General features: G+C 37.2%; 1 protein-coding gene across 1 annotated transcript; it reads left to right on the top strand.

Annotated features, from left to right (window-relative positions):
* The first annotated feature begins 24,221 nt into the window (after positions 1–24,221).
* Positions 24,222–25,537, top strand: LOC145048367 (small ribosomal subunit protein eS26y-like). The gene is made up of 5 exons (XM_078996830.1): positions 24,222–24,374; positions 24,454–24,546; positions 24,887–24,971; positions 25,055–25,188; positions 25,325–25,537. The coding sequence occupies exons 1-5, from the start codon at positions 24,372–24,374 to the stop codon at positions 25,400–25,402; spliced, it is 393 nt and encodes a 130-aa protein (XP_078852956.1). The 5' UTR covers positions 24,222–24,371; the 3' UTR covers positions 25,403–25,537.
* The last annotated feature ends 1,099 nt before the right edge of the window (positions 25,538–26,636 follow it).

The raw sequence follows: 26,636 nt of genomic DNA, 5'->3' as shown, positions 1-26,636 counted from the left end.
ACAATACCCCTCAAAATGGAACCCATCTCTGAATTTGGAATCTCATTTCACTTACTCAATACACCACTAGAGCTAATCTCGAATTCGAGATTGTGGTCCGACCCAGAATTGGAACCACTCATCCCAACGAAATACTCAACTCGTGACCCATGACCCGCACCCACGCGTACATCACTCCTCCCATTCCTTCCGACTGAGGTCTCCATAGCCTAACTCAAAATATAATGGTTCCAAACCATTATGGAGACCACCGTCTCTTTCTCGATTTAGCCACCGGGTTCTCAAAAGCTCAATCCAATAAGGCTACTCAAGCCTAAGAACTCTCTTGCGTCATGTTCTGACTAACAAATAACATGGCTTCCTGCAGCACCATGACACTCTCTCACTGACTAGTGAGTACTACGGCTCCCCGCAGTATCACAACACCTCTCTCGCTGACTAGTGAGTGTTACGGCTCCCCACAATATCACAACACCTCTCTCGCTAACTAGTCATAGGCTCACTGCATGGTTCTCCTCAGATAATCCGAAGTGATTACTCAACATACATATGTCTACACACCCACCCAGGTTAGGCATCACCACTCCTGGCGACAACCGTTGTGACCACACACTTTTCCTCATTGCAATTCACATTCTTAGGTAATCACGTTTGATGTCAAAGAGCCAAAGGGATCCCATTGGAACCATAGATACTAGTTACACCACTTGTCATCTCAACTCAAGACTCAAAATATTCCCAAATTTTAGAACATCATACTCGGATACCTTGGTACACCGTCACAGATTCTCACGATATCTTGCCTCAACCACTGATCTGATAATCACGACATCACACTCCGATACCGCGATGTACCCTCTCAGAATCTCACAACCAATCTTCTCCTCTCATACTTGTAACTTTGGAAAATTCCCAACTCATAGATTGTAACACATAAGAATTGTCAATGACTGAAAACACGTTGATGAAATTCGATGCTTCACCCTCTACTGATCTCCGCCCTCACGAACTACTCACACCGAATCTGCAATTGGTTGATAAATCAATTGCTGCCCCACCTGGAGTATAGATCACATTCTATACTTATCCTCACAAATCCCAGCCATAATAAATTCCCTTGACCAACGGCCATATATCATGGATTCACTCATCATTTCTTAGGATATACCCATATATTGAACCATAAATTCTCAACCACCGGAACTATCCTTATGGGTCAACCACCTTGAATTTACCATTATATCCTCGAAGAATTTCTAACCACCACAAGGTCTCCGACTAACGGCCACCTACCGTGGAGACTCTCATACTTTCCTGAACACGTACGACATGCATTATCTCGCTCTGCACCTCACCTCGGCCACCAATAATCCTAGTCTCATGTATCCGTACAATAGGTCTCTAAATCCAGTTCTCTAACCAATCTTTGAAAAAATCTCTGATACTCTCAATAAAATACCCGATTCTCCCTCACTCGGGGTTCAAACCATCACCACTCAGCACACCAACAATCCATTCCACAGACTGTTTCACCAGGTACATCACATAACACATAACACTCGATGAACTTTCTGATGGAAATCAAGCAACTCCGAATATTTCATGATCCAGACAAAATCTCAGAATCCTCCCAACATGACTGCCTCTAGTCATCTCGAATGCTTCAGTCTGACACATCGTCAGATGCTCCGACTGTCCCGACACAGTCCTAATTTTCAATCTGGAATTAATGCACTATTACGCACCTCGTCTCCGATTCCTTGACCAGCCTCCCACTACGAGAATCATCCAAAAAGCAGGAGACCTCCCTTTCGCATAAGATACACGATATAGACAACAAGGGCCACCGCCCCGATATACTCCTCTTGACCACCCGACACTGTTGTTGACATATGCCCTACCATACTCAAATAGGGTATACCCCTGTCCTTGACCATATCATTCTCCACCGATTCCCCTTTCCAATTGTAATATTACCTTGCGGTAGACATGCTGCCCAGATACTCCGATGGAAAGATCACAACCAATGCTACCCTACAGAGTTTACCTCCAAAATCAGAAACTGGAAGCTTAGTATCACTTTTACTTTTTACAATAATCAAAATAACACAACTTTGATCACCGAAAGTGACATCCCCACTATCGGCTCACTGCTCAACTCAGACCGCAACTCTCCATAAGGCACCATCTCCACTCATCCCTGCGTCTTGCGACTCCAAATGGCATCTCACCAATAAAATCTGCCGGTCTAAGGTATACTCTATTGAGACTCGCTCAACATGGCCCTCAAGCCCCACACTCTATCACATCTGATCCTAGTCTAATCAATCACCACTGGATAACTGGTAAAACCCAAAGCACTGACCGCCTCAAATCATGGTACTCGAACCCTGTGATCATCTCCTGATCTGCTATGAATCAGGGTACCTGAACCATGTTATCTTTTCTCAATCTACTACGTAGAACCTCTGGAATTCTCCTTATTTCGAGTATGGGTCCTCTGCTTTTACTAGTACGGGCCTATACTACCTGCCACATCTACCCATACTTTCCACATAGATCGTTCTAGAATTTCTAAATAGTTGCTCAACCTCCTCAGTTACTAATCCCATCACATGTGTTCCCTCCCCAATGAAACACTCTCTTATATTAGCGTACTCATCTGACTAAGCTCCTCAACTAGGCTCTTCCTAGGTTCTCATACTTCTCTGTCATCAGCTGCTGAAGATCTCCTTATGATGCCAACCATCTACCTCTTGAATATCGTCATATTCACTTAATAGCTGACTCCCATCATCGTGAGTTCCACAAAATCATGAAGCAAGCAGCATTCAAGCATCGAATAATCTCCACCAACATGCAAAATGACTCTAGGTTACAACTCTATTTGCTCTATTCACACTCAACAGGTGTCATCGAACTCAAGCAACCCTATCTCGTGCTGGTATCTAACTACTCTATCAGTATGATTCTCCAGTGCTTATCTAGGTATCTCTCCTATATCACTTCTCTACTCAAAGTTGTACTTCTGAAATATTACTCTTACTCCGCACATACTCAAAGCACATCACAGATAGAAAAATTCCTAGGCTACGACATCACAAATATGACAACTCTAGCCCTATGATATGTAATACCTAGCCTACCTCCTAGCATGCATCACTAATATCTCAGTAATAAATCATATCACAATAAGTAAAGGTACTTTTGGGAAATCACCGCTCGGGCTCTGGGTGATTGTACACACTGCTCCTTCTTGTTTTTCTCTTAAAAACTCTTACTTGTTTTTAGAAAAATATTTTATTTCAAAAGCCTTTCTCAAATTCCTTAGTTAGAGTCTAGACATGCCTGAAGGTGCATCCGAAACCCTCAAACCAATGCTCTGATACCAACTTGTAACATGGTAAATTTTCAAACAAAATTTTCTTTTGCAATCACATAAATCTCATAACACATTTCATAAAAATCTCATTTATTTAATTTACAATTCTCACTCCATATTTGTTTGATTAAATTCCAGGATCCTCAAAATATAACTCTTTCATCGGTGTGTATAATCAAGCCATTGCCTTCTCGTGATCCTGAGAAAAACTTGAAACACATAACACGGTAAGCACGAAGCTTAGTGAGTTTCCCAAAATACCACACACACAGCTCATTATCCACTCGAGGCTATATCATTGAAGGACCATCTGGTCAATATGTCTCAATGGGACCCTCCAGTCCCACAGTTCATTGGACCCTCTGGTCCGATCTGTAAAGCTTCGCATAACATCAATCACAAAGACATAATGCACAACATACAACATAAAACATGATTACATAATACTCAATGTAAGCACATAAGACCTTCTGGTCATATACATAAGTACCACTCCAGGCAAAGTATAGTGATAAGGCTCACCTTGCTAACTACAAGTAATTATCCTCGAACTCGAATCTCGAACCAGCCACTGCCTAACACATAAGGTAATTATCTCTAATCAATACTTGAATTCTCAACTCTAAGCAAACCAAAGGTTACTCTTTCTCTCTTTCTCTCTCTCTCTCTAACTCTTGAAATGGGTAAAAGACCATTTTACCCATCTATGATCTCCATTACTCATTTATGCCCAAACCTTAAAGTCAACAGAAGTCAAACTTAAGTTAACAGTCCATTTTTGACCCGACTCGTCGAATGCACTCTTGCAACTCGTCGAGTCCCCTTATTCCCTCAGAAGTCTCACGAAGGTCCAGCTCAACTCATCGAGTTGACCCCCAACTCACCGAGTTATCGCACGATCATGCTCATCGGGACAAACCCTCACTGACTCGTCGAGTTAGCCCATAGACTCGGCGAGTTCCTTCGATCTGATTTCTCATTCATACATCCAAAGTCAGATCTATCATTCCAAACCCCAGATCTAGCCTCCTAGGGTCCAAAAGTCACGTAAAGCTCTGATCTTTATGTCTATGCATGGCATATGATGCTCTAAATGCCCAAAACAATTCAAACAAGGTGTTTTCACACTATAACTCTTATGTGGCTGGGTAAAGCTTGTAACTTGGGACTCTTTGGACCTCAGAAGGTCCAAATATGAAGTCTAGACCTTAAAAGGGACCTTATGCATCCAAAGTCCCAATCCTAAGTGGTAAAAAGCCCTAACTACCACAAACATGGAATACAATCACCATAAGGAGAAAAGTGAGCACTTTTTACCTTTCTTATAAGCTTATGGTCAAGATAACCTCAGATCTACTGGCCTCCTTCACGTCCCATGCTTGAATCCTCCCCTTCTCTTCAAAAGTAATGCACCAACACTCAAATGCAAGCTCAAACTCTCTTTTTAAGATTTATGGTCGTTTAGGGTTTGCCCTCCTGGGAAGGTGGCCGCAAATGAGGCTATAAGTACCTTTAAATAGGCTCCAACCCTGGGAAATTAGAGTTTTCTTTGCCCATATATACTCGGCGAGTCAGCTCTCTGACTCGTCGAGTCCATTCATTTATTCCACGTGGCCAACCCGACCCAACTCGGCGAGTCGGACTCACAACTCGTCGAGTCACTCCATTCTTCTCTGGGTTAATCACACACCTTAATACATCTAAAGGTACGGATGTTACAATGGAACCTTCGAATAAGGAAAACCAATATAATTCTTCATGCTCACTATGTGGTTTATACTCCTCGTTGTCTTTCAAGCCCACCCTTTTTTGCTCTTTTTCTTAGTTTCAAGAAACAGGAAACGAACTCATAAACAAATACATGTTTACCTGGTCAAATAAAGGATCAGAAAAAGCCTTATAACCAAGGGTGCAAGATGCCCCATCCCTTATATTACTTAGTTTTTAACCATTATTGATGCTTTATTTTGTGTTTATTACCTTGTTTTAGAAGGCAAAAAGAGACTAAGAGGAAAATAAATGCCGTAATTAAACTTACTTGAGCATAGGCATGATATGTAGTTCCACCTGGTTATCCCTCACATGTTTGTATGAAAACCACCATCTACAAGCATTGCACAAATATTATGTGTAAATACAAATCTTAAGTCTTCATTTGAAAGAATAATTAAATAAGTATAACAGAAAGGTAACTTCACCACAAGCAACTTAATGTGCCTAACTTAAACCTACGTATATCAAAGGACAAGGGAAATTTGTGCCATATAAGTTTATTCAAGTATATAATACAAAATTACATCAGGTTCATCATAAATAACCAACCATAAAGAGATTAAGGGAGGACAAAAACTAGTTATATGTCAGTTATATGGGTTTGTAATTTTGAGGGATGTTTGTGCACTTTTTCACCTATAAGTTTCAAACATTCATATTGCCTCTAGCAATGAACATCATCACAACTAGACATCGATGCATAATGAATTTCACTCACATGCCTCATTTTGTTAACTATGGCTATAATATAAATGTATATTATGGAATGACTAGAACATGTAGGAGATCCACAGGATTATGTCAATCGCATAAAGTTATATAAGATGGCGCTTATTAAATTCAAATGATAAACTAAATCTAATACACTATCACCTCTAGACCATCTAATCCATCAACTAATATTGATGTAAATTACTTTATGGTTTATGAGTATTTCTAGAAGTTAAAATCAAAATAGAATGACAAAATGATAGATTTAAAAATATAGCTTACCAGAGATGGAGGCCGAAGGGTTGACGGTCGATGGTAGCAACTGCATAAGTGTCTGGTTTTGGTAGAGATATAGAAATCACGATGGTGATATCGTCCAACAGTGATATTGTTGATGATTGGGGCAACATAATAGTTGAAGATAGATGATATCAGCGAATGAAGGGTGGGATTGACGATGGGAAATGGTCGATTGCATAAGGGTGAGTGTCGAGATGCACTTGTTCCTTTTTTGGTTTTAAGAGAATGAGAGTTCAATCTTTAAGTGTTGGCGCCTTGCTAATGATCAATATCATACCCTAGTGGCAAAACTTATAATCTCGGCGGGAATAGAAAATTGATAACTTTTATTTTAGTTATAGTGGCACAAAAGAAATATGTGTCACTAAAAACATATTATAGTGGCACAAAACAAAATGTGCCACTAAAAACTTGTCCCACTAAATGTAATTTTATTTGTAGTGTGTGATGTCCCGAAGATGGCCCAAAACCACAACCCAACTCACAAAGCCTAAATCTGCAAGCCTACATACTGATTACGCTCGGCGTACCCAACTTTACGCTTGGAGCATACACAATGAGGCTTGTATGTTGTGTGTACCGGCTTGCACACCCAGCGTGCTCCCCTGTTAAGCCCATTATCCCATTAAGTTCTTAATACCTTAAGATAACACCCCAAAATGTAATTATGACCTTATTGAGATAAGAAAACACGTAAATTTGCTAACTTTACATTCATGCAAGGCTAGACAATGCTATTTTTCTCAAAAACGACGTAACACATGACTTAATGCTTGCATGAGACTCTTAACTTCATAAAGGTGGCACCTTTATGCATGATGGGGCCATGGAAAACCTAGATTTGGAAAAATAAGCCTTTTGGGACCTCCTAGTCCAAACATACACCCAACCATGGATAAAACATAGCAAATTGGATCCAAAGGAGATCTAAGCCACTAGTGTTCAAGATAAGAACTTGATACATCAAAATCCTTGCAAAATAGGTAGAGGTTCTGGATCTCAAATGTAACATTCCACTTAAAATTAATTAAATAAATAATAAACCCATAGCCCCAATATGTAAATTTATAATTTATATTATTTTATAATGGCCCTAGAACCAATAATATTTAGCAGAGAGTTGTTTCGGGGAGCTAAATGATACATTTTAGACTTTTGGGGGTCAAAATGTAATTTTAGGATGTATTTTGTAAAAGAATTTAGAGGTTAGGGTGTGTTTGGTAAGTATTGGACTAGATTTGAAAAAGGTTTCCGAAGGCAGGGGCTAAATCGTAAATTTCAGATTCATTTTGAAAAGATTAATAGAGGGAGGGGCCAATGCTGTCATTATGGGGAGAAGTTTCATGGGGCTCGGTGTATAAAACCCATCACCCGGTAAACCTTAACCTTAGCCATGTGTTACTAGCCGCCAACCTCACCACATTATACTTTCCTTCCAGCACCGCACCACCCGCTTCCCTCTTGTTCTCCGACAGACGAAGTGTTGAACGACTGCCTGCTGCTGCCTCACATTGAGATGCCATCGTGACCCTAGCTGTTGGCAATGACATGAGTGGACGGAAGAACCGCCATGAACGACACCAAGATGGTTGCAGACGACGCCAAGGTCGTGTGGCGCCATTCTCTGATGTGCATCCGCCTCTTCTGTCATTGCATTGTCACCACCTTCTCCATCCAAAAGCCGCAGTCGTTGTTGGTGATGTCGTGGGCAACTGAGGGAGAACCATCGAAGATCGGAGATGGAGTCTTAGTTTGCTGCCCTTTTGGTTGAAGACGATGCTGTCGCCGAACGTGGCGGCTACTCCTTTCCGATGAAATCCTCCGACCGTTCTATTGTCGCCATCTCAGGCCACTGTCATCGTTGTTGGATCCGTAAACCACTGAGAAGCCATTGCCGCCATCAATGTCGTTGCTTTTGCTGCCGATTATGTTGTTGCTGCGCCAAACGCCACCAGGTGGGTGGCTGTGTTACTGTTCCGAGCAAAGAATGTTTGTGTGGGTTTATTTAGTGAAGTGGGGTGCTTTGTTTAGCAGTAATCCTCGGGAAAAGCCACCACCACCACCGTGAGGTGGTGGCTGCCACCATGTGCCATCGTCGGCCACCACTAGGGTGGTTATATATGTGTGTGTTTGTATTAATGTATGTGTGTGTTATTTTGGGTTTTGCTTTGTAATGTTGTATTTGGTGCTAGAATAATGAAAACCCTAATTGTCCTAATGAAACCCTAATGGGCCTAAGGACTTAGATTTTGGTCCTAATTGGATTGTAGTGGGTTGGAAACCCTAATTAGGGTTTAGAAAACCCTAATTTTGGAATTATTGGTTTGGACTTATCGGGACCCGCATTTTGGATCATTGGAGTGAAGATATGAATCAAGCACAATTTCATTGTATAATTGGACTTAATGGATTAAGTCCTTAATGGGTTAAATAGGAACACTTAACCCTAATCATCATTTTATGTGAAAAACCCTAATTGGGTTTTGGGTTCTTATTGGGCCATTTATTAGACTAAGATACCGTGGGCCTTTGTGGGCCAATTAGGAACATATTTATGGACTAAGGAAATTATTGGGCTTTAGGATAAGACTTGTTGGAAAGGCTTGGACCCAATTTGGAAAACTGGACCATAAGTGGGCCATAATTGGGCCTTGGTGATTATGAGATATTGGGCCATCAAAATACAAAGTGGTTGGACTGGATTAAATGTTTGAGCCTTAAGATAAGCCCATGTATAGGTTTGGGCCCAAATTTGGAAATTGGGCCATATGTTGGGCTTTGGTCCATAGTTTGACTTTTGGGCTTTTGGATTGGGCGTTAGACTTGAATAAAGCTAAGTTAGGGGTAAAGTAGTCTTTTACGCCAAGCATGGAAATATGGTTACGTATTGGAACCCAATTATTAATTGGGTGTCGTTTTGATGTTGACAGTTCGGGAACATGTCAACCAGCAACTAGGGTTTTACCCGCGGGACTTCAACAGTGCGAGGTGAGTCTCCTCACCATACTGGTGGGTCGAAGGCACCAAGGCCGACCCATTTTGTATTATGTGGTACCTTAGTTGATGTAGTGATATGTGGTATGCCAGTTGGTTATATGCTATATGAAATGCTAATTGTGTATGTGATATTTGCATGAAAGACCATGGGGGAGCCCATGACACTTGGATGTAAGACCATGTGGGGGAGCCAATGACTTTTTCAAGTAAAGACCATGGAGGGAGCCCATGACACTTGGATGTAAGACCATGTGGGGGAGATTATAGTTATCCAACAGGGAAAGACCATGGGGAACCCTATGATGCTTAGGTGTAAGACCATGTGGGGGAGCCCAAGACATCCTTATGCAGTGATATGTGGTAGAGATAACTTGTATAACTAACATGATATGTGGTAGAGATAGCTTGTATAGCTGATATGATGTGTGGTATGTGGTAGAGATAGCTTGTATAGCTAATATGATATGTGGTATGTGGTAGAGATAGCTTGTATAGCTAATATGATATGTGGATTGTGGTAGAGATAACTTTCACAACTAATGTGATATGTGTTATGCGGTAGAGATAACTTTTATAGTTAATATGATATGTGTTATGTGGATTGTGTGTGGAGTATGCCTCGAGGAACTCAATAAGCTTTGTGCTTACGGTTTACAGTTTTGGTTTCAGGTGTCATCGATTTGGAAAAGAAGGGCTCGGATTGATCACAGTGCACACACCTATGATTTCCGTAATAAATGATTTTGGGATAAACTCTAATAAATGTTTTACTTAATGATGATTTGAAATGTTTCAAGTTTGAAATAAATGGTATCAATGTTTTAGCTATATTAAAAATGAATTTTTTACCATTTATTTTATGGTCGTAACATCTAATATCCCACCAAGCTATGAACTTCACCTCATTCTAGAGTTTCTTCAAAATGGACCAAAACACACCAACTTTACTTCAAAAGATCAAAATGTAGAATGGGAGGCTAAAAGGGACGTTTAGGGTTTTATGGAAGATGAGGGACTTCAAATGAGGCCATGTCTAAAAGTTAAGGATGAATTTATAGGGTGCAACAACCCATATTAGGGTTTTTCTGGATCCACGTATACGCCCAACGTACGCCCGACGTACGCTCCTGAAGTCCCGATCCTTTCTCAAGCTAGTACGCTAAGCGTACCATGTGGGTACGCCCCACGTACTAGCTGTAAGGGACACAAATGCAAAATTCCAAAGCTTAAGGGGAAAAAGAAAATTTACCGAAAATTGGGATGTTATAGGGATATCTCGTCTCATGCGGCTTCACCTGCCGCGACGCATAATCTATCACTCATCCTCTCTGCATGAGGGCTGCCCCCAAGCCAGTGATGGACGCATCACAAAAAACTACAAAATCCTCAACTCCCTCCGAAAGGGTCAAGAGTGGGGCCTCGCAAAGTCTCTGGCGAAGGGTCTCAAATGCTGACTGCTGCTCAGGGCCCCATCGAAAAGTCCATCCCTTTCCTCGTCATACAAGTGAGGGGTGTTGTAGTCTTAGATAAATCCTGAATAAATCTCTGGTAGTACCCTTCCAACCCCAAGAAACTCCTAATATCAGAGGGAGATTTCAGAACCTCCCACTACATCACCGCCTCGATTTTGGCCGGATCGACCAAAATCTCATATTGGTTAACGAGGTATCCAAGGAACTGAACCTCTCGCAACTAAAACTTACACTTCGAGAACTTAGCATAGAGGCGTTCTCGCCTCAAAACCCCCAGAAGCTCGCGAAGATGCTTCTCGTATTGCTCTCTAGTTTTGGAATACACCAAGATATCATCAATAAACACGACAACTGATCGATCAAACATCGACCTGCATACCCGGTTCATCAAATCCATAAACACTGCAGGCACATTGATGAGCCCAAATGGCATCACCACGAACTTGTAATCCACATAACGAGTCCGAAACTTGGTCTTCTCCACATCATCCTCTCTCACCCTGACCTGATGATATCCAGACCTCAAATCTATCTTGGAAAACCAAGATGCTCCCTGAAACTGATCAAAGAGGTCATCAATCTGCGGAAGGGGATAACGGTTCTTAACCGTTAACTTTTTCAGCTCCCTATAATCAATGCACATCCGGTGCGAATCATCATTCTTCCTGACGAATAAAATCGGAGCTCCCCACGGAGAACTGCTCGGATAGATGAACTGCTTGCCCAGTAGGTCCTGCAGCTGAGATGACAACTCATGCATCTCAGGTGGTGCCAATCGGTACAACGCCTTGGCAATAGGGGCCACACCTGGCACAAAGTCGATCCGTAACTCGACTTATCTCTCAGGAGGTACGTCGAGTAACTCCTCCAGGAACACATCGGCGAAATCTCTGACAACTGGAACATTTGCAACTGAGACCCGATCCCTGACCTACGTATCCACCACATATTCCAAATAACCTGCTCACTCATTCTGAATATATTGCCAAGCCCTAGCTACCGAACAAAACCCTAAACCCAACCTGGTGCCCTCTCCATAAATAACCAGTTCTCCCCCACCTGGGGTTCGAACTACCACACGCTGACCCTCAGAGTCTATCATGACACTGAATTGACTCATCCAATCCATACCCACAATCACACAGACATCCCCCATATGAATCGGAATCAAATCGATCGGTAAGGACACCCCAAATATCTCTAGAACACATCCCTGATAATCCGAAGAAGCAAAACCCTATTGTCGATGGTAATAGAAACTCGCAACAGACACTCCAACTCCCCCATGGGCAAAGCAAACTCCCTACTGAAGGACCGCAAAACAAAAGAATGACTCGCACCCGAGTTAAACAACACTAAAGCAAGCAAAGAGTTCACCAGAAACATACCTAACAAAGTCACAAACATATGAGCACAATACAATCACAAACAACAAGATAAGAGAATAAGATATACCAGTCACTCCATCAGGTGCCGCCCAAGCCTCCTCGGCAGTGAGTTGGAAAGCGCGACCTCAAGCCCTCGGAGGATCTACCCTACCCTGACTCCCGTCAGTGATCCTCAATGTAGCTGGTGCTGGAGCCTACACCGGCTTGGCGGAGAACAATGGGCAGTTGACCTTCACATGGCCATCCTGGTTAACGAGATGTCCAAGGAACTGAACCTCCCGCAACCAAAACTCGTATTTCGAGAACTTGGTATAATGTAGATTTTGTAAATTCCATAACTTCTCCATACGGACTCCGTTTTTGACGTTCTTTTTTTTCACGCGTATCTCTCAACGAGTACTACAAGTTTCTTTTAGGCTCCATCAGTTAATAATGAATTTATTTTTAGCCCTTATTTTTATATGATTTAATGACTTTGCAAACATCATAACTTTCTCGTACGGACTTCCGATTTTGGTGTTCCTTTTACTAAAATTCATATCTTAAATAGTATCACGATTTTCATTTTGGGGACTTTACCCAAAAGTCAACTATAACGTCCTAAAAATCATGACATAAAAAATATTGTTTTTAGCAAGGGCGGAACACGAACCTTATTGGTAGGGGGGCCAAAATTAAATTTTCAAAAAAAAAAAAAATTGTATAAATATCAAAGTAACCACAAAATTAACAAACTAATTATTTTGATCACAGTGAAATTGTTTTATGAAAAAATTAAATGTATTTATTTTAACCAATAATGATGAAATTAACTAACATTCTAACATATATTTTCATATAAATAAAATAACACTAAATAAATGGACATATTTAATAAACATGGTTATACTGAATTTTATATTTAACTATTTGTTAGATACCTTCGTTATATAAAATAAAATAAAGTATATGTGTTCAATTTTGATAAGTTAGTAGAATAAGCAAACAAATAGTATATAAACAAATAAAGTCAGAAGATTGTTTTCAATTCACATGTTTAGTTTATCTCCCATTGACCGGTCACTTGCGGAAGAAATCAAAAAAGTGAAAGAGAATGACTAGTGAGAGAAAGAGAAAAAAAAAAGAGAGAAAAAGAGGAAAGATAACATGTATAATGAAAATGAGAATATGAAATGAACATAAAGGTTGCTGATCGGAGATGATGAGCGGTTCATAAAAGGGTGGAACGCACATAGAGAGACGAAACAGACGTGAGCAGCAAGGGCGAAGAACAGACAGAGCTCACAACAAGGCTAATATCTATGGTTCGGTGAACAACGGAGGTGAGTAAGATATGATTTACCGGTGAGATTTGTCCAGTGGGAGAGATAATTTTTCATAGTTTTGTATTTTTATAAAGATTAAGTGAATAATCTTCGATTCTTATAGAACTCAATATCCTATTTTTTTATTTGGATTCGTCTCTAATTCTTTCCTTAATTTCTGGTTGTTTGTTAGTAACTGATTTTATTCCTAACTATTTTAACCTGGTTTGAGTTCTTCATTTATTTGATTTTCTTGGATACATATATTTCAAACGCCTCAGGGACCATGAGATTGATTTTTTTTGGATTTGTTACATGTATAGAACTGGTATTAGTAAGGAAAAAACCGGGGTGGCCAGGGCCCCCTGGCCCTATACAGGATCCGCCACTGAGTTTTTAGATTAATAATCGTTAATACAAATTGTTTCCATAAAACCATAGTAACCATTATTTAGCAAAACATCATTAAACCAAAGTAATTCACAAAATGCAAAAACACGTGGTGTGTGCTCCGCAATCATCCCGAGCTCTTCCATTTGAAAACCGGAGTACCTAAAACATAAACTGAAAATCGTAAGTACAAAACATAGTAAGTTCCCTAAGATACCATACCACATACAACCGCATATTATCATGTATATACATCTAGTTGCCATGGGCTCCCCCATGGTCTTTATCAATTATGCCATGGGATCCTCCTATGGTCTTTGTCTGGAATGCCATGGGCTTCCCCCCTCCCCCCCATGGTATGACATCCAATTGCCACGAGCTCCCCCAGGGTCTTCCATGCAAGCATCAAAGAGACAGCTAGGATACCACATAACACGTAATGGGCCGACATTGGTGCTTTCGACCCATGGATTTAGTGAGAAGACTCACATTGCACTGCTGAATCATATAGAAACACTCTTGACTGCTGGTTGGAAGATCCACGAACTGTCAATAGCAAAACAACACCCAATTAATAATTGGATTCCACTCCATAACCATAATTCCATACCTGGGGTAAATAGACCATTTTACCCATAACCTAGCATTGTCCAAATCTAAGACCTAAACTTACAATCTGAAAGGCCCAAAGGCCAATAAATCAACCAAAGACCCAATTTTCCAAATTGGGCCCAAACCCCTTACATGGGCCTTACTTTAAGGCCCAACCATTATTTCTAATTCAATACACTTTGCATTCCGTTGGCCTATTAACCATAATTATCCAAAGCCCAATTATGGCCCACTTATGGCCTAATTTTCCAAATTAGGACCAGACCTCTCCAATGGGCCTTACCCTAAAGCCCAATAATTTCCTTAGTCTAAAAGCCTGCTTTCAGATGGCACACGAAGGCCCACAACAACTAGGCCCAAGAAATGGCCCAAACCGAGGCCCATAAATTTGAAGTCCATTTTGACTGAGTATAAAGGGCGTACCCAACTATACATTGCACGTACACCCTTGATGGCTTGTACGTTGCGAGTACAGGCTTTTACGCCAACGTACTCCTCTATTAAGCCCACTTTTGCCAATAAGCACTTAATTCCTAACCTAAAGGTTCAAACCATATATATGAATCCTAAATAATGTCTAGACCCATAAAGTCACTGACTTAGTGATTTTGCATGCCCCAAATGAACCCAAACTCAAAATATAACATTCTGCTATCATGAAAATGGCGCCAAATCATGCATAGATGGATTTAAACTCTAAAGGTGCCAACTTTATGGACCTTGAACCTCAGAAGCACTGAGAGGGGCAACTCAAAGCTCCTAGAATGGAATCAAGGCCACTAGATCTCATTCATGGGACCAAAATGAACCAAAACTCATAAATGGCAGATCTAAGGCATCAATGATCAAGTTAAAAGTTTTTTTTTGCCTCCAACAAGCTGGAAATGAGACACATAAGCAATATCCATAAGCTCTTCCTTGATTCCTATCATTGCACTAAGTTCCATCTTCTTAGAAATGGACCAAATACACCAAAAATGGACACCAAAAGCTCAAGATGCCACCATGAAGGCTTAAGGACGATTATGCTTAGAAGGTGGGGGGTGACTTAGGAAATAAAGAAAGAGGCTAAAATTATGCTTATATAGGGTACAACCCAAAAATCAAGGTTTTGAATCTGTTATTCGTACGCCCAACATACGAGGTCTCGCACCCCGACCCAAACCTCGCACCTACGCTACGCATACTCTACATTATACCTTGTGTAACCGGATTCACATCAGTAGGCCCCACGTTCTTCCCTGGTACTCCCCGCGTACTAGGGTTTTCCCTAAATCCTAGTTCTTCTGAAGGCCATAACTCTCTCGATACAACTCTGATTTCGACCATCTATATATCCATAAAAAGGTATTGAGACGCTATACACTATAATCAATTCATACTCGCCATATGTGTCACACCCCCGAACCAGACGGCGGAAACGTCCGAGGGCTATCGTGACTCATTGAATACCATCACAATGCATATACATGAAACATAACATTATACATCACCAACATTTGGAATGATACAACTGGTAACGTTACATTCATTACATTGTTCAGAACATTACATTCTCAAAAAAATAACTGTTTGATACTACTTAAACCACAGCAAAACGTCATAGAGTACAAACCATCCTTCACCTTATCTGTTACCTGAGAATACAAGTATTTTGAAAACGTCAACATATGAAATGTTGGTGAGTTCACAAGTAGTGTTTGAAATCCAATGTATTGTTTGAAAACCATCAGAAAATCCGATATTTTCTAAAAATAGAATAGTGTAAAAATATGTGATGATCCATGAGTATGCTTGTTTGAATTCTATAGATGTAAGCGTAAGAGTTGTGAAATTCGACCGGTAATTCATAATTGTAATTGTTGAAAACCCTAGGAAAACCCGACGTTTTCCTATCACTTTGCTTTACTTAGTTTGTGTACCGTTGTTTCGTTGCGTTAGAGGAAACCGTTGAGCTTGGAGGCATTGAGAATACAGTGGGTGGTGAAGTGTTGTGACGTGCGTTAATGAAAACGTCCAATCGACAACCTTACAAGCGATCCCTTAGTCGTCACTCGTAATTCTTCACACCACTCAATCCTCCCGGACTTGTGTAGTCCCACGACCGGAGGGAAGAAGAGAAGGTGCGAAACCCTCGGTATTTCCCCGCGTCGTTCAAGACCATTGCAATTGCGAAGGGCCCGAAGCCCAACCCGCAATCGTGAGTTACAGACTTTACTAGCAGCACTGAAGGACCCTTGGGGACCAGCAGCATGTTTGCCACTGAAAGTCCTTTTACGTTATGTCGGATCGGTAAAACCCAACACTTCGTAAGAGAGAGAGGTCTTCGGGCCTTAAGATCAGGTCATTGGGCTAGCTAGGCTCAACAAACAAGATTTTACACTTTTGGGACCCAAAGATGGTGCGTAGACGTCTGTGCACACTCGCATGTATAGTGACTTCCCAATCGTTATTAGTTATGAATCGTAATGTCGTAATGTCATAGTGTCGTCGTGTTAGTAGTTTCGGATTGTTATTGGTTCAAGACCGAACCAATTCGTTTGACAACGACTTTTGGTATTGTAATGTATTGTATTTCGTCGATAGGCGTGGTACCATCATTTGGTCAAATTGCATGTATTGAACTAGCCTTGAGAATTTTCTGTTTTCAGTCCCTCCTTATTTGTAAAATTTACCCTTTTCACCCCTTTATTTAAAAACTTTCCGGTTTGGTCCGTAAATCAATTTTCTTGACATTTTAACACCAAAAATTATTGAAATAAGTATTTTCCAGCATATTTTTCATAGAAAACAGCTTAAGTCCTTGAAATTGCAGTTTTCTCGGTTATAACCCCTCTTTTTCGCAATTTTTACATTTTTGGCCCAATTTGGAAAATTTTTGCAACTTTGGTCCTTTTTAAATTTGAAAAGCATTTTAAACCTTTGAAAAGTACATGGAACACTTATAGTCCACTGTTTTACAGAAAAATGCAGTTTTGGTCCTCCAAATTAGAAAATTTCGCATATTGGGCCTCATTGGGCCGAAAATGTCATATTTAGCCCAATAAGCTTGGAATTTATGTTTTTAACCCTCCAAATAGTACATTTTCAGAAAATGCATTATGTAAACTGTTTTGACTCATCTCACCCATCAGATTTCGAAATATTTCATTTTAGACCCTTCAACTTTGTATTTTTAACATTTTATGTCAAAAAAATGAGTTTTTAGCCCAAAATAAGTGTTGTCAAGCCATTTGGCTATTTTTCTTAGTATACTTTGCATGTAATAGTATATTTTATGCTAGAATAAAATATATATCTCGGTTTTTAGTATTTCATCACTAGATCTAGCATCAAAATCATACAAAACATACATATAAGCATAGAAATCAACCACAACATACACATAATGATGGATCTACACCTTTGCTTGTATTCTCCCCCACAAAAACTTATAAAAACCGAAAATAAGGGGGTATGAAACTCACCTTGGGTGTTGATTCGGTTTTTGAAGAAAGAATGGAAGAAATGAAGTGATTTTTGGCCTTTGCACTCCTTGATGAAGTTTTCGAGTTTATGGGGTTTTCTAGAGTGCAAGATCACGATTTTTGCATGGATTAGGAAGAGATTTTTGATAAAACAAGGAATACAAGTCATAGATCCAAGCAAAACCTTACCTTAGATGATGATTTTTGTGGAAGAATTTCCTTGAATGCTTCCTAAATCTCGAGATTTTGGATGGAGAAGAAGAAAGAAGCCTTGAGTGATCTAGAGAGAGTTTGTGAGAGATGTGTGTGTGTGGGTGTTGTTCGGCCGAGAGTGAGAGAGAGAGGAGAAGAAATGATGTTTGAGGTGAGGTTTGCATGGAGATATGAGTTTCTTGCATGGAAGTCCTTTAGTTAATAGTGAGGTGGCATGAGAAAGTCAAACCTTTCTCTTGGGCTTGTTTTGGGCCGAAAACATGGAAGGAAAAAGGAAAATTTGGGCTTTTTGCTCCTAAGCCCAATATTAGAGTTAGTCTTAGGTATTTATTGGCCTATAAAATAAAATTGTGATTTTTATGTTTTAATAAGCTAGATTGGGTTAATCATGGATCAAAACTTTCAATTTATTTCATTATAGGCCCAATATGGCCCATAATATTGAAATAAATGAATGTGGGTCCAATTAAAGCCCAATTAGGATTCTAAACCCATGATAGTCCAATTGGAAGCTTGTTGGTCCATTTGGATCCAATGAGGAAGTTCTAGTCCAAAATGGACTTAACAAGAACTTCTAGGGTTTTCCAATTGCTTGATGTAGTGAATTTGGGGTTTAGTTTTCCATTGAGTAAGCATCATACATGCTTTTGAGTTTTTGATTTCCACATTCACTTGAGTATAGTGTTTACAAGACATAAAATTTCTAGTTGTGACAATATGATATCCCGAACGAACATCCATTTTCCATAAAAGCTCGAGCTAACAAATTACCAAAAAGCCCTTAGATTCCAAAACACAAATTGAATACCCGAACCATCCGAAATACCTTATCCAACCCCAACTGAGTCCAAAACCCAACTCCTCGAGGGTCCGAAGCCTGATAAAACCCAATCCTAATAACCATCCCCAACATGGGAAGAAATCGAAACAAGGTTTTACAGCTCCCCCCCACATAAATTAGATTTCATCCTTGAAATTCGTCCTTACCTTTCCCAACACGTCCAACAATCTGGACAACACCACCATAACTCGAGAATATTACAACCTTCCCAAGGCAACTGAAACCAACCCTAGCAGAACTTACTAAACCTGAAAAAGAACGAACCTTAAACCCATTACAAAAAACCACTTATATTTCTCCAGAAAATCGAAACCTCAAATTGATCTACCTTCCTGACAAACCGCCGACACTGAACCACTATCATATCGTTTCCTCATGATTTTCAGACTAACACAATACTTCCAACCCTGCTTATCTTAATGCTCCCACTGGAACAAAACCACTAATCATATGCAGCTGCAGAATACTTACACTTGACAGAAGGTTCTGATAATCCTTCGAGTAGAAGATTCCTCCATGCAACAGTTAGACTCATATGAGAGCTGCGCAACAGGGTCCAATCAACCACTCTAAGATTATTTAATCGAATTGCGATCGACTTAAAATATACCCCAAAATACAAGCGACTCCTCACACGAAGTTCAAATCATTGAAACCGCTCAGACTCATCTTGTTGCCACCTATCTGCTTCCCAAAGGCAACCAAGACCTCCTTGGTTCCAACTTGTCTTCCTACTAACTGAAATCACCAAAATCATATCTGATTGTTGAGCCAAAGGACATACAAACACACAGTAGACCCACACGACTTTTGAGAGCAATCTATCTGGCGATAATACCCCAAACCACATTGACACCAAACCTACTGCTAAAAGAATGCCATGAGACCAACTACAATCTCATAACATACATAGTCTCCTACGACCTACCTTTTCCTAATTCCAAACACGTTGAGGCCTTCTCGCAGGCAGAACCAACCCAATACACAACACAACAACTCAATTGCTATCAAAACTAAACCCATTCATTACCCTTGAACCTTGTGATTGATGCCCCTGGCATATAGATACCCCAATTCTTATTCCATTGAAACAAAATCCTGCACAAAACATGCGTGATACCCGACTCTAGATCTTACCCAAAATCAATTCAATACTCAACTCACAACCTAAGATTCACGAATCTACACTTGCATCTTACACCACAAACTTCCGATTCACGCCACGCCTCACCCGACCGATATATAATTACTCCCAAACCATATCTGAGACTATTAGTCTCGCACCTGGTCCAACCACCAGGTTCCCAAGAGTCCAAATAGAAAGGCACCCAACCTAAACCCCCTCTGCATCACACACTGATCCCCCACATGATCTTGCAACTCAAGATCAAATACCTTAACCCAACAGTCTCTACCAGGACCCGCTTGACCTACCATAATCACATGACCTAGTGGTAGAAAATGTACGTATGAAGTTTGAAATTTTCAAGGATTTTGTATCATATAAGGAAGAGCTCATTATCATTAGCTGAATTATGATTTCTAATCAGGGCTATGCAAACATATTATAGTGTGTTAGTTATATATTTTGAAATTATATTATAACATGTTAGTTATGTTTTTCGAAATTGAATATGGGGTTTAAGTGTTTATACAAGTTTACATGCTAGATGTTTTTATCTATGAATGCTTACATGGCTTTGAGTGGTTAAGATTTAATTTTAGCAGTAAAAAAAACACTTGAATATAGTCTATTGGCATGGGGCGTTGAGGGGGATAAATGAGGCAGCTGTATAATGTTCAAATTTATTATTATATGTTTTTTATATTTATTTAAAAATAAACTTATAATAACGATAAAGACAATTTTTTGTAGCTCGTCCTGGGCTTTTGAAGAAATTTAATTCCTCAAGACCGGTCCTATCTATTAACACTTTTGTTGGGACATTTATGTATGTAGGATATTGCATATACATTTTAATTTCCCTTTTCCTTGTTTCTCATATTTCTAATATTCATTTTTCATTTTTATTTTTCAATAATAATGTTTCATTGAGGGCTTTATTGGCAAGACCAATATCTCAATGTCCCTAATATGACTTAGTTAGAGCCGACAAAAATCGAATCAATCTACTAGCCCAATCTAAAATTAGTAGGTTGGGTTGAAAATTTGAACAATTTAATAAATTAAATGAGTGAACTCGTCTAAATATTAAATAAGTTGGATTGGATAAAAATTATCAACCGATTTTCAACCTGTCAATCCATTTACAATCTTTAACAAATATTATTATAAATGATGCAAAAAAAATCATGAAGGAATGCAAATAATAAATAGTAACCTAATGATGATGTGATGATGCAAAGACGTTGAAAAGCATAACTTGAATGTTTCAAGACGAAAAAAGACAAAGGAATTGATAATAGATAGTGAGTATTACATTAAGAAGGATAAATAAGTAATTATGTTGCAAGCTTAAGGAGTTTTAAACAAGTAATGAGAAACTTACTTATTCAAAATTCCTTATTTAACCTAGAAGTGATTATAATATTCGTTTATCCAAACACTAAACTTTACTTATTATCATTATCAAACCAATATAAACAAATAAGCATCTTATAAAACAAATCCAAAATAATCTTTAAATATTATTAAAAGAGAAACCTTATGACATCATTTTAAATAATCTTGACCATTGATTGTATTTCAATCTTATTTTTTCTACCCTTAGATCAAATTGATGGTATCATCTTTCCCATATGGAATGTATTTAACTCCAATAAATGTTTTCCAAAAAATAACTTATACTCGTTGAAATAGAATGTATTTAATTTCAATAAAAGTTTTCCATATTTTAAATCATAAATTCCGAGTTATGAAGATTTTAATATGGTTAATTTTAAACACACACACACACATATATATATATATATATATATATATATATATATATATATATATATATATATATATATATATATATATATATATATATATATATAGACACACACGCACACACACACACAATTCATCCTTGAATCCGCGAATCACATTTATTTTCAATCGTTTATTTTCTTCAAACATTCTCCTACAACATTATTCTTATTGCTTATAACTTCCATTATCATTCTCTGCTTCAAGCATTTGCTCTTGTACACCAGAAGGTTAGTATCTTCTTTCGTTTTTTATATTTTTTTCGATTATTTTTTTGTTCTTATATCAAATATATGTATTCATATATTTCGATTTTCTTTGTCACAAATTACATGAAATCAGTTAACTACTTTTCCGAAACTTTTCAAATAAACATGAAAATATATTATGTACCTTTAATAAAACATAAATTTACTATACTGGAAACTGACATTAATTACGAAAATATTACTTTTATATATTAAAGATGATTATGATTTTTTTTAAAATTTTTATGTCATAAGAATCATGATTTTAAAATATTATTGAAATTATTATGTTTTTGTATACCATACAAACCTACTTTTTATCTTTATATAGTAACAATAAAATTTATAAATTTACACAACAAATATACATATTTCTAATTTTGTAATATTATTATACTTTACAAAATACAACTCCCTACAAAATAAATTTCGCCAGTAATTTTATCAATAATTTCAGCAAATTTAAATTTGTATTTTCTTTATATAATTTTTTTTAATGATTCTGATTTTTTTCCTCTAAAAATGTATCAAACATTTACATCTTAGATAATGCTGCCACATTATAATTATTACTTAATGAAGAATTTGATCTAATGAAAGAAGTAAATTTTAATTAAAACAAGATATATATTCCATAATTACTAGACGGGTTTATTAAAAGAAATTAATATCAAGGTGTAAACATTAAGCATTTTTAAAGTTAAATATAAAATTAATATCAAACGATGATGTTTTGCAATGAAATATAAAATTGAATATACTGAAAAAAACTATTAAGAAATTCAATCTTGAAAATAACATAGATTATGAAAAATTATAAAGTAAAATAAAAATTATAAGATATTAAGCGATTTGTAATAAATACAATTAGTAAAAACGTTACGGTTATTAGAAAAAAATAAGATCGTTAACATTAGTAAAAATACAATATATAAACTAAATTATTATAATAGTAATGACATGTCATTATTTGATATTTCATATAATTTAAAGATATACCAAATTACATAGATGATATACTAAAATGATTCAAATTTGTACAAACACTAATGCAATGTTCTTGCAAACACCAAATAAATAAGAATAAGAATAAAAACGAACACTTATATTCATAATCAATTTAAAATAAACCAATCATGATTTAGAAAAGAATCTGCATTGATGATATATTAAAATTAAATCCATATAACATTTAGCATTCTATAAATTATATTATATGACTTTATTTGAATAAATGAAATAGTTGTCAATATTTAATGCAGTGGAAAGACGGTATATTGGTTGTCAATATATGTTTAAATTAGATAATTTTTTTTATGGAATGAACATCTAATTAAAATGTTTATAATTATATAACAATATCATAACTATATGAGATGAGAAAGATCGTTCAACTAATAAAACAAAAAATATTGTCTACAAAAAGGTCATTCGATGATTACATATATTTATCGTTTTAAATGTATTTTCTACACATTTCAATAATACAAATAACCATATATATATATATATATATATATATATATATATATATATATATATATATATATATATATATATATATAATCATTATGCAATATTTATAGACAATTATATGTTTTTTATGCGTTTAACACAGACTATAATCTAGTCCTTTAGTAAAACTCTACGGTTCGTGCTTAAAAGGCTATTTTGTAGAAATTAAACGACTTAGTATTAAACCATTAAAAAAACATTAATGATTGGTAAAGTTGTTGAATGACTCTATTGAATGATTTTTTTTTATCATTTTAACCTTATAACAAATGCAAGTTCAAAAAACACATATTAGTAGTTTACAGGGGCGGATTTAGGGTGGGTCAGTAGTGACATCGATAACTCCTAATTTTTCCGGACGCAGTGGAATTTTTTTTGAAAATTTTTGAAAATTTTATTTTTTCTATTATCGTGCAACCCATGACTTTCCCGTGACACCCATACTGTGAAATTCTGCGTCCGCTAGTTTAGTCCACAAAGTAATTAGTTAAACAAATAGAAAAAAAAGATATAAAAATCCTTACAAAAAATCTCGTAATGATATCCTCGTATACGACTGCAAGGCATTATTATTATAATTTTTTTTTTTTTTTTTTCTTTCGAACTGGGACTAAATTTGCATTTACTGATTGTTCGTTGTTGCATCATAAAACGGGCCAGCAGCAAAAGACGAAATGTCACGTTAATTTGGGTTCATTCGTAAGGCCCATGGGCCGAAGTCTCTAAAAATATCAAAATTATTCCATTTGCTCAAAACCCTAGAGCCAGCCATCGGAGCAACGCATCAGAAGCAGAAGATCTGCGCGAGGGGGATTCTCACAAAATGGTTTGTTCGTCGATTCCGATTACGCTATCCGTTGATCTGTCGTTTGAGTTTCATTTAACACAATCTTTTATCCCCGCAGACTTTCAAGAGAAGGAATGGAGGACGCAACAAGCACGGCCGTGGTCACGTCAAGTTCATTCGTTGCTCTAACTGTGGTAAATGCTGTCCTAAGGTAATTCCGATCTTCCGAGAATCTGTCACTGTTGTTAGATCTCTATCACCTATACATTGAAATTACTTATTGTCGAATCGATTAATTTCGATGATTCTCTTTGTTATATTAGATTCAACGCATGATTCTGTAATGCATCGGTTTGTAATTGACACCAGATAAAAGTTATTATGATTACTAGGTTAAAAACCGAATCCGATTTTGATGACTTAAATTTTACCTCATATCATTGAATTCTTTTGTCTGTTCTTTCATGTGTTTGGGTTGCATCTACAATTCTGATTCATGATATAAACTATCAAAGTGTCACTCCTGAATCTCTTTTCTTATGATATATCAGGACAAAGCTATCAAGAGATTTCTTGTGAGGAACATAGTTGAGCAGGCTGCTGTTAGGGATGTTCAAGAAGCTTGTGCTTTCGAGCGTAAGTGTAATTTTTTATATACTGATGTAAATGAGACCATGAGAATAATGATTCTGATCTTTGTTTTTTTTTTTTTTTTCCAGAATACACACTTCCCAAATTGTATGTAAAAATGCAATACTGTGTGTCTTGTGCAATTCACTCGAAGGTTGTTAGGGTTCGATCAAGAGTTGACAGGAGAAACCGTGAGCCCCCAAAGAGATTCACTCGCCCAAGGGTATGATATCTACTTTTTTATTCACTTTCATTACAATCTTTTAACGTATTTTGATTTATTCTTGTCATTTTTATACATTTAGTTTTAGTTTAAGAATTAAGATATCAATTTTTATATATCACTTTTTGGTTTACAGGATGATCTTCCCAAGCCAGGTCAAGGTCAAGCACCCCGTGCAGGTGGAGCAGGTGGACCTCCTCCTGTCCGTACTTGAGAGTTATATCCCGATCACTGTAATATGAGCTCATTTTTGAATTGGTGATTATCATATGCTTTTATGTACCCTTGATTTTGAATTTGACTTTGTACTAGATTCATGTTTTATTTGTGTATGTTTGGATTTTGCTCATTTGCATATGATTTTAATTAGGCTGCTTTTGTTACATGGGAATGATTACTGGATAAGCTTTGTAGGGCTAATGAAATGTCAATCACATACAATTTGTTTTGTTTTATCTTTGTCGTGAGTGTAGTAAAATGGTAACTTAGTTAAAATGTTAGCAAAGTTGTAGGTTTTTTATTAATATTGAAGTGTGAGAGAAATACAACCTGTAAGTTTTGTAAATGATTTAACAGTTTTCTTAGGTTGTTGTGGTCGATCTAATATGCTATGAAAAGGAATTATTTGTTTTTGTCGACTATCAATAATTTATAGGCCAAATAATGAGGAAAATTCAAAATAAGATGAAAGTTTAATCAAGTGAATATAAGATGAAAATAGTAGGATCGTTACTATTTAAAAAAAAAAAGTTCTTATATTTTTTCTTTAGCTACATAGGATATTCATTTTGGATATCCATTTTGAATTGTTTATTTTGAATAGGATATTCATTTTGGATATCCATTTTGAATTGTTTATTTTGAATAGGATATTCATTTTGGATATTCATTTTGAATTGTTTATTGTAAAATGATTTTGAATGGTTTATTGTTAAATGATTTAATGAATACAGTTTTTTTATTTTTTAAACTATTTATTGTTAACTTAATTGTTAATAAATTGATGAAAATGTATTTTTTCATGCTTTAAAATGTTTTTGGTAGTATCTTACGGTCCAATTCAATCTTACAATTACAATATTACAAAGCAGAAAACGATATTATGCTCTTATAGACAATGCTCGATGGAATAATGGAATTTCTAAGTTTTATTCACTTCATTGTTCATTCTTCTGGCAACAACTTCCATGATTGATGTTTGTTTCTAGCCCTAACTACTTGAATTTCGAATTTGTTCGACTGTGTCAAGTAATTTGATTTTTATGTAGTTTTTACCAAGATATTTTATCATTAATTTAGGTTATTATTTCAAATCACGTTTTTATTTTTGGAGGTTTTGAGCTTTTATGTTAAATGTGAGGTTTGGAGCGTAATGTTAATAAACTATCAATTTATATTAGTGTTGCTAAATACTTTGTGGCGTTCTGTTGCACGTTGATTACCAAGGG

Source organism: Lactuca saligna, chromosome 5 (genome assembly GCF_052625555.1).
Source record: "Lactuca saligna cultivar CGN05327 chromosome 5, ASM5262555v1, whole genome shotgun sequence".
Taxonomy (NCBI): domain Eukaryota; kingdom Viridiplantae; phylum Streptophyta; class Magnoliopsida; order Asterales; family Asteraceae; genus Lactuca; species Lactuca saligna.
Note: the sequence above shows the minus strand (reverse complement) of the source record. Positions and strands in the feature narration are given on the sequence as shown.

Bases quoted from the DNA above. Each gene is read 5' to 3' on its own strand.
- LOC145048367 (XM_078996830.1), top strand. The intron at 24,547-24,886 runs GTAATTCCGATC...ATGATATATCAG, and splicing joins GTGGTAAATGCTGTCCTAAG to GACAAAGCTATCAAGAGATT. The intron at 25,189-25,324 runs GTATGATATCTA...TTTGGTTTACAG, and splicing joins AGAGATTCACTCGCCCAAGG to GATGATCTTCCCAAGCCAGG.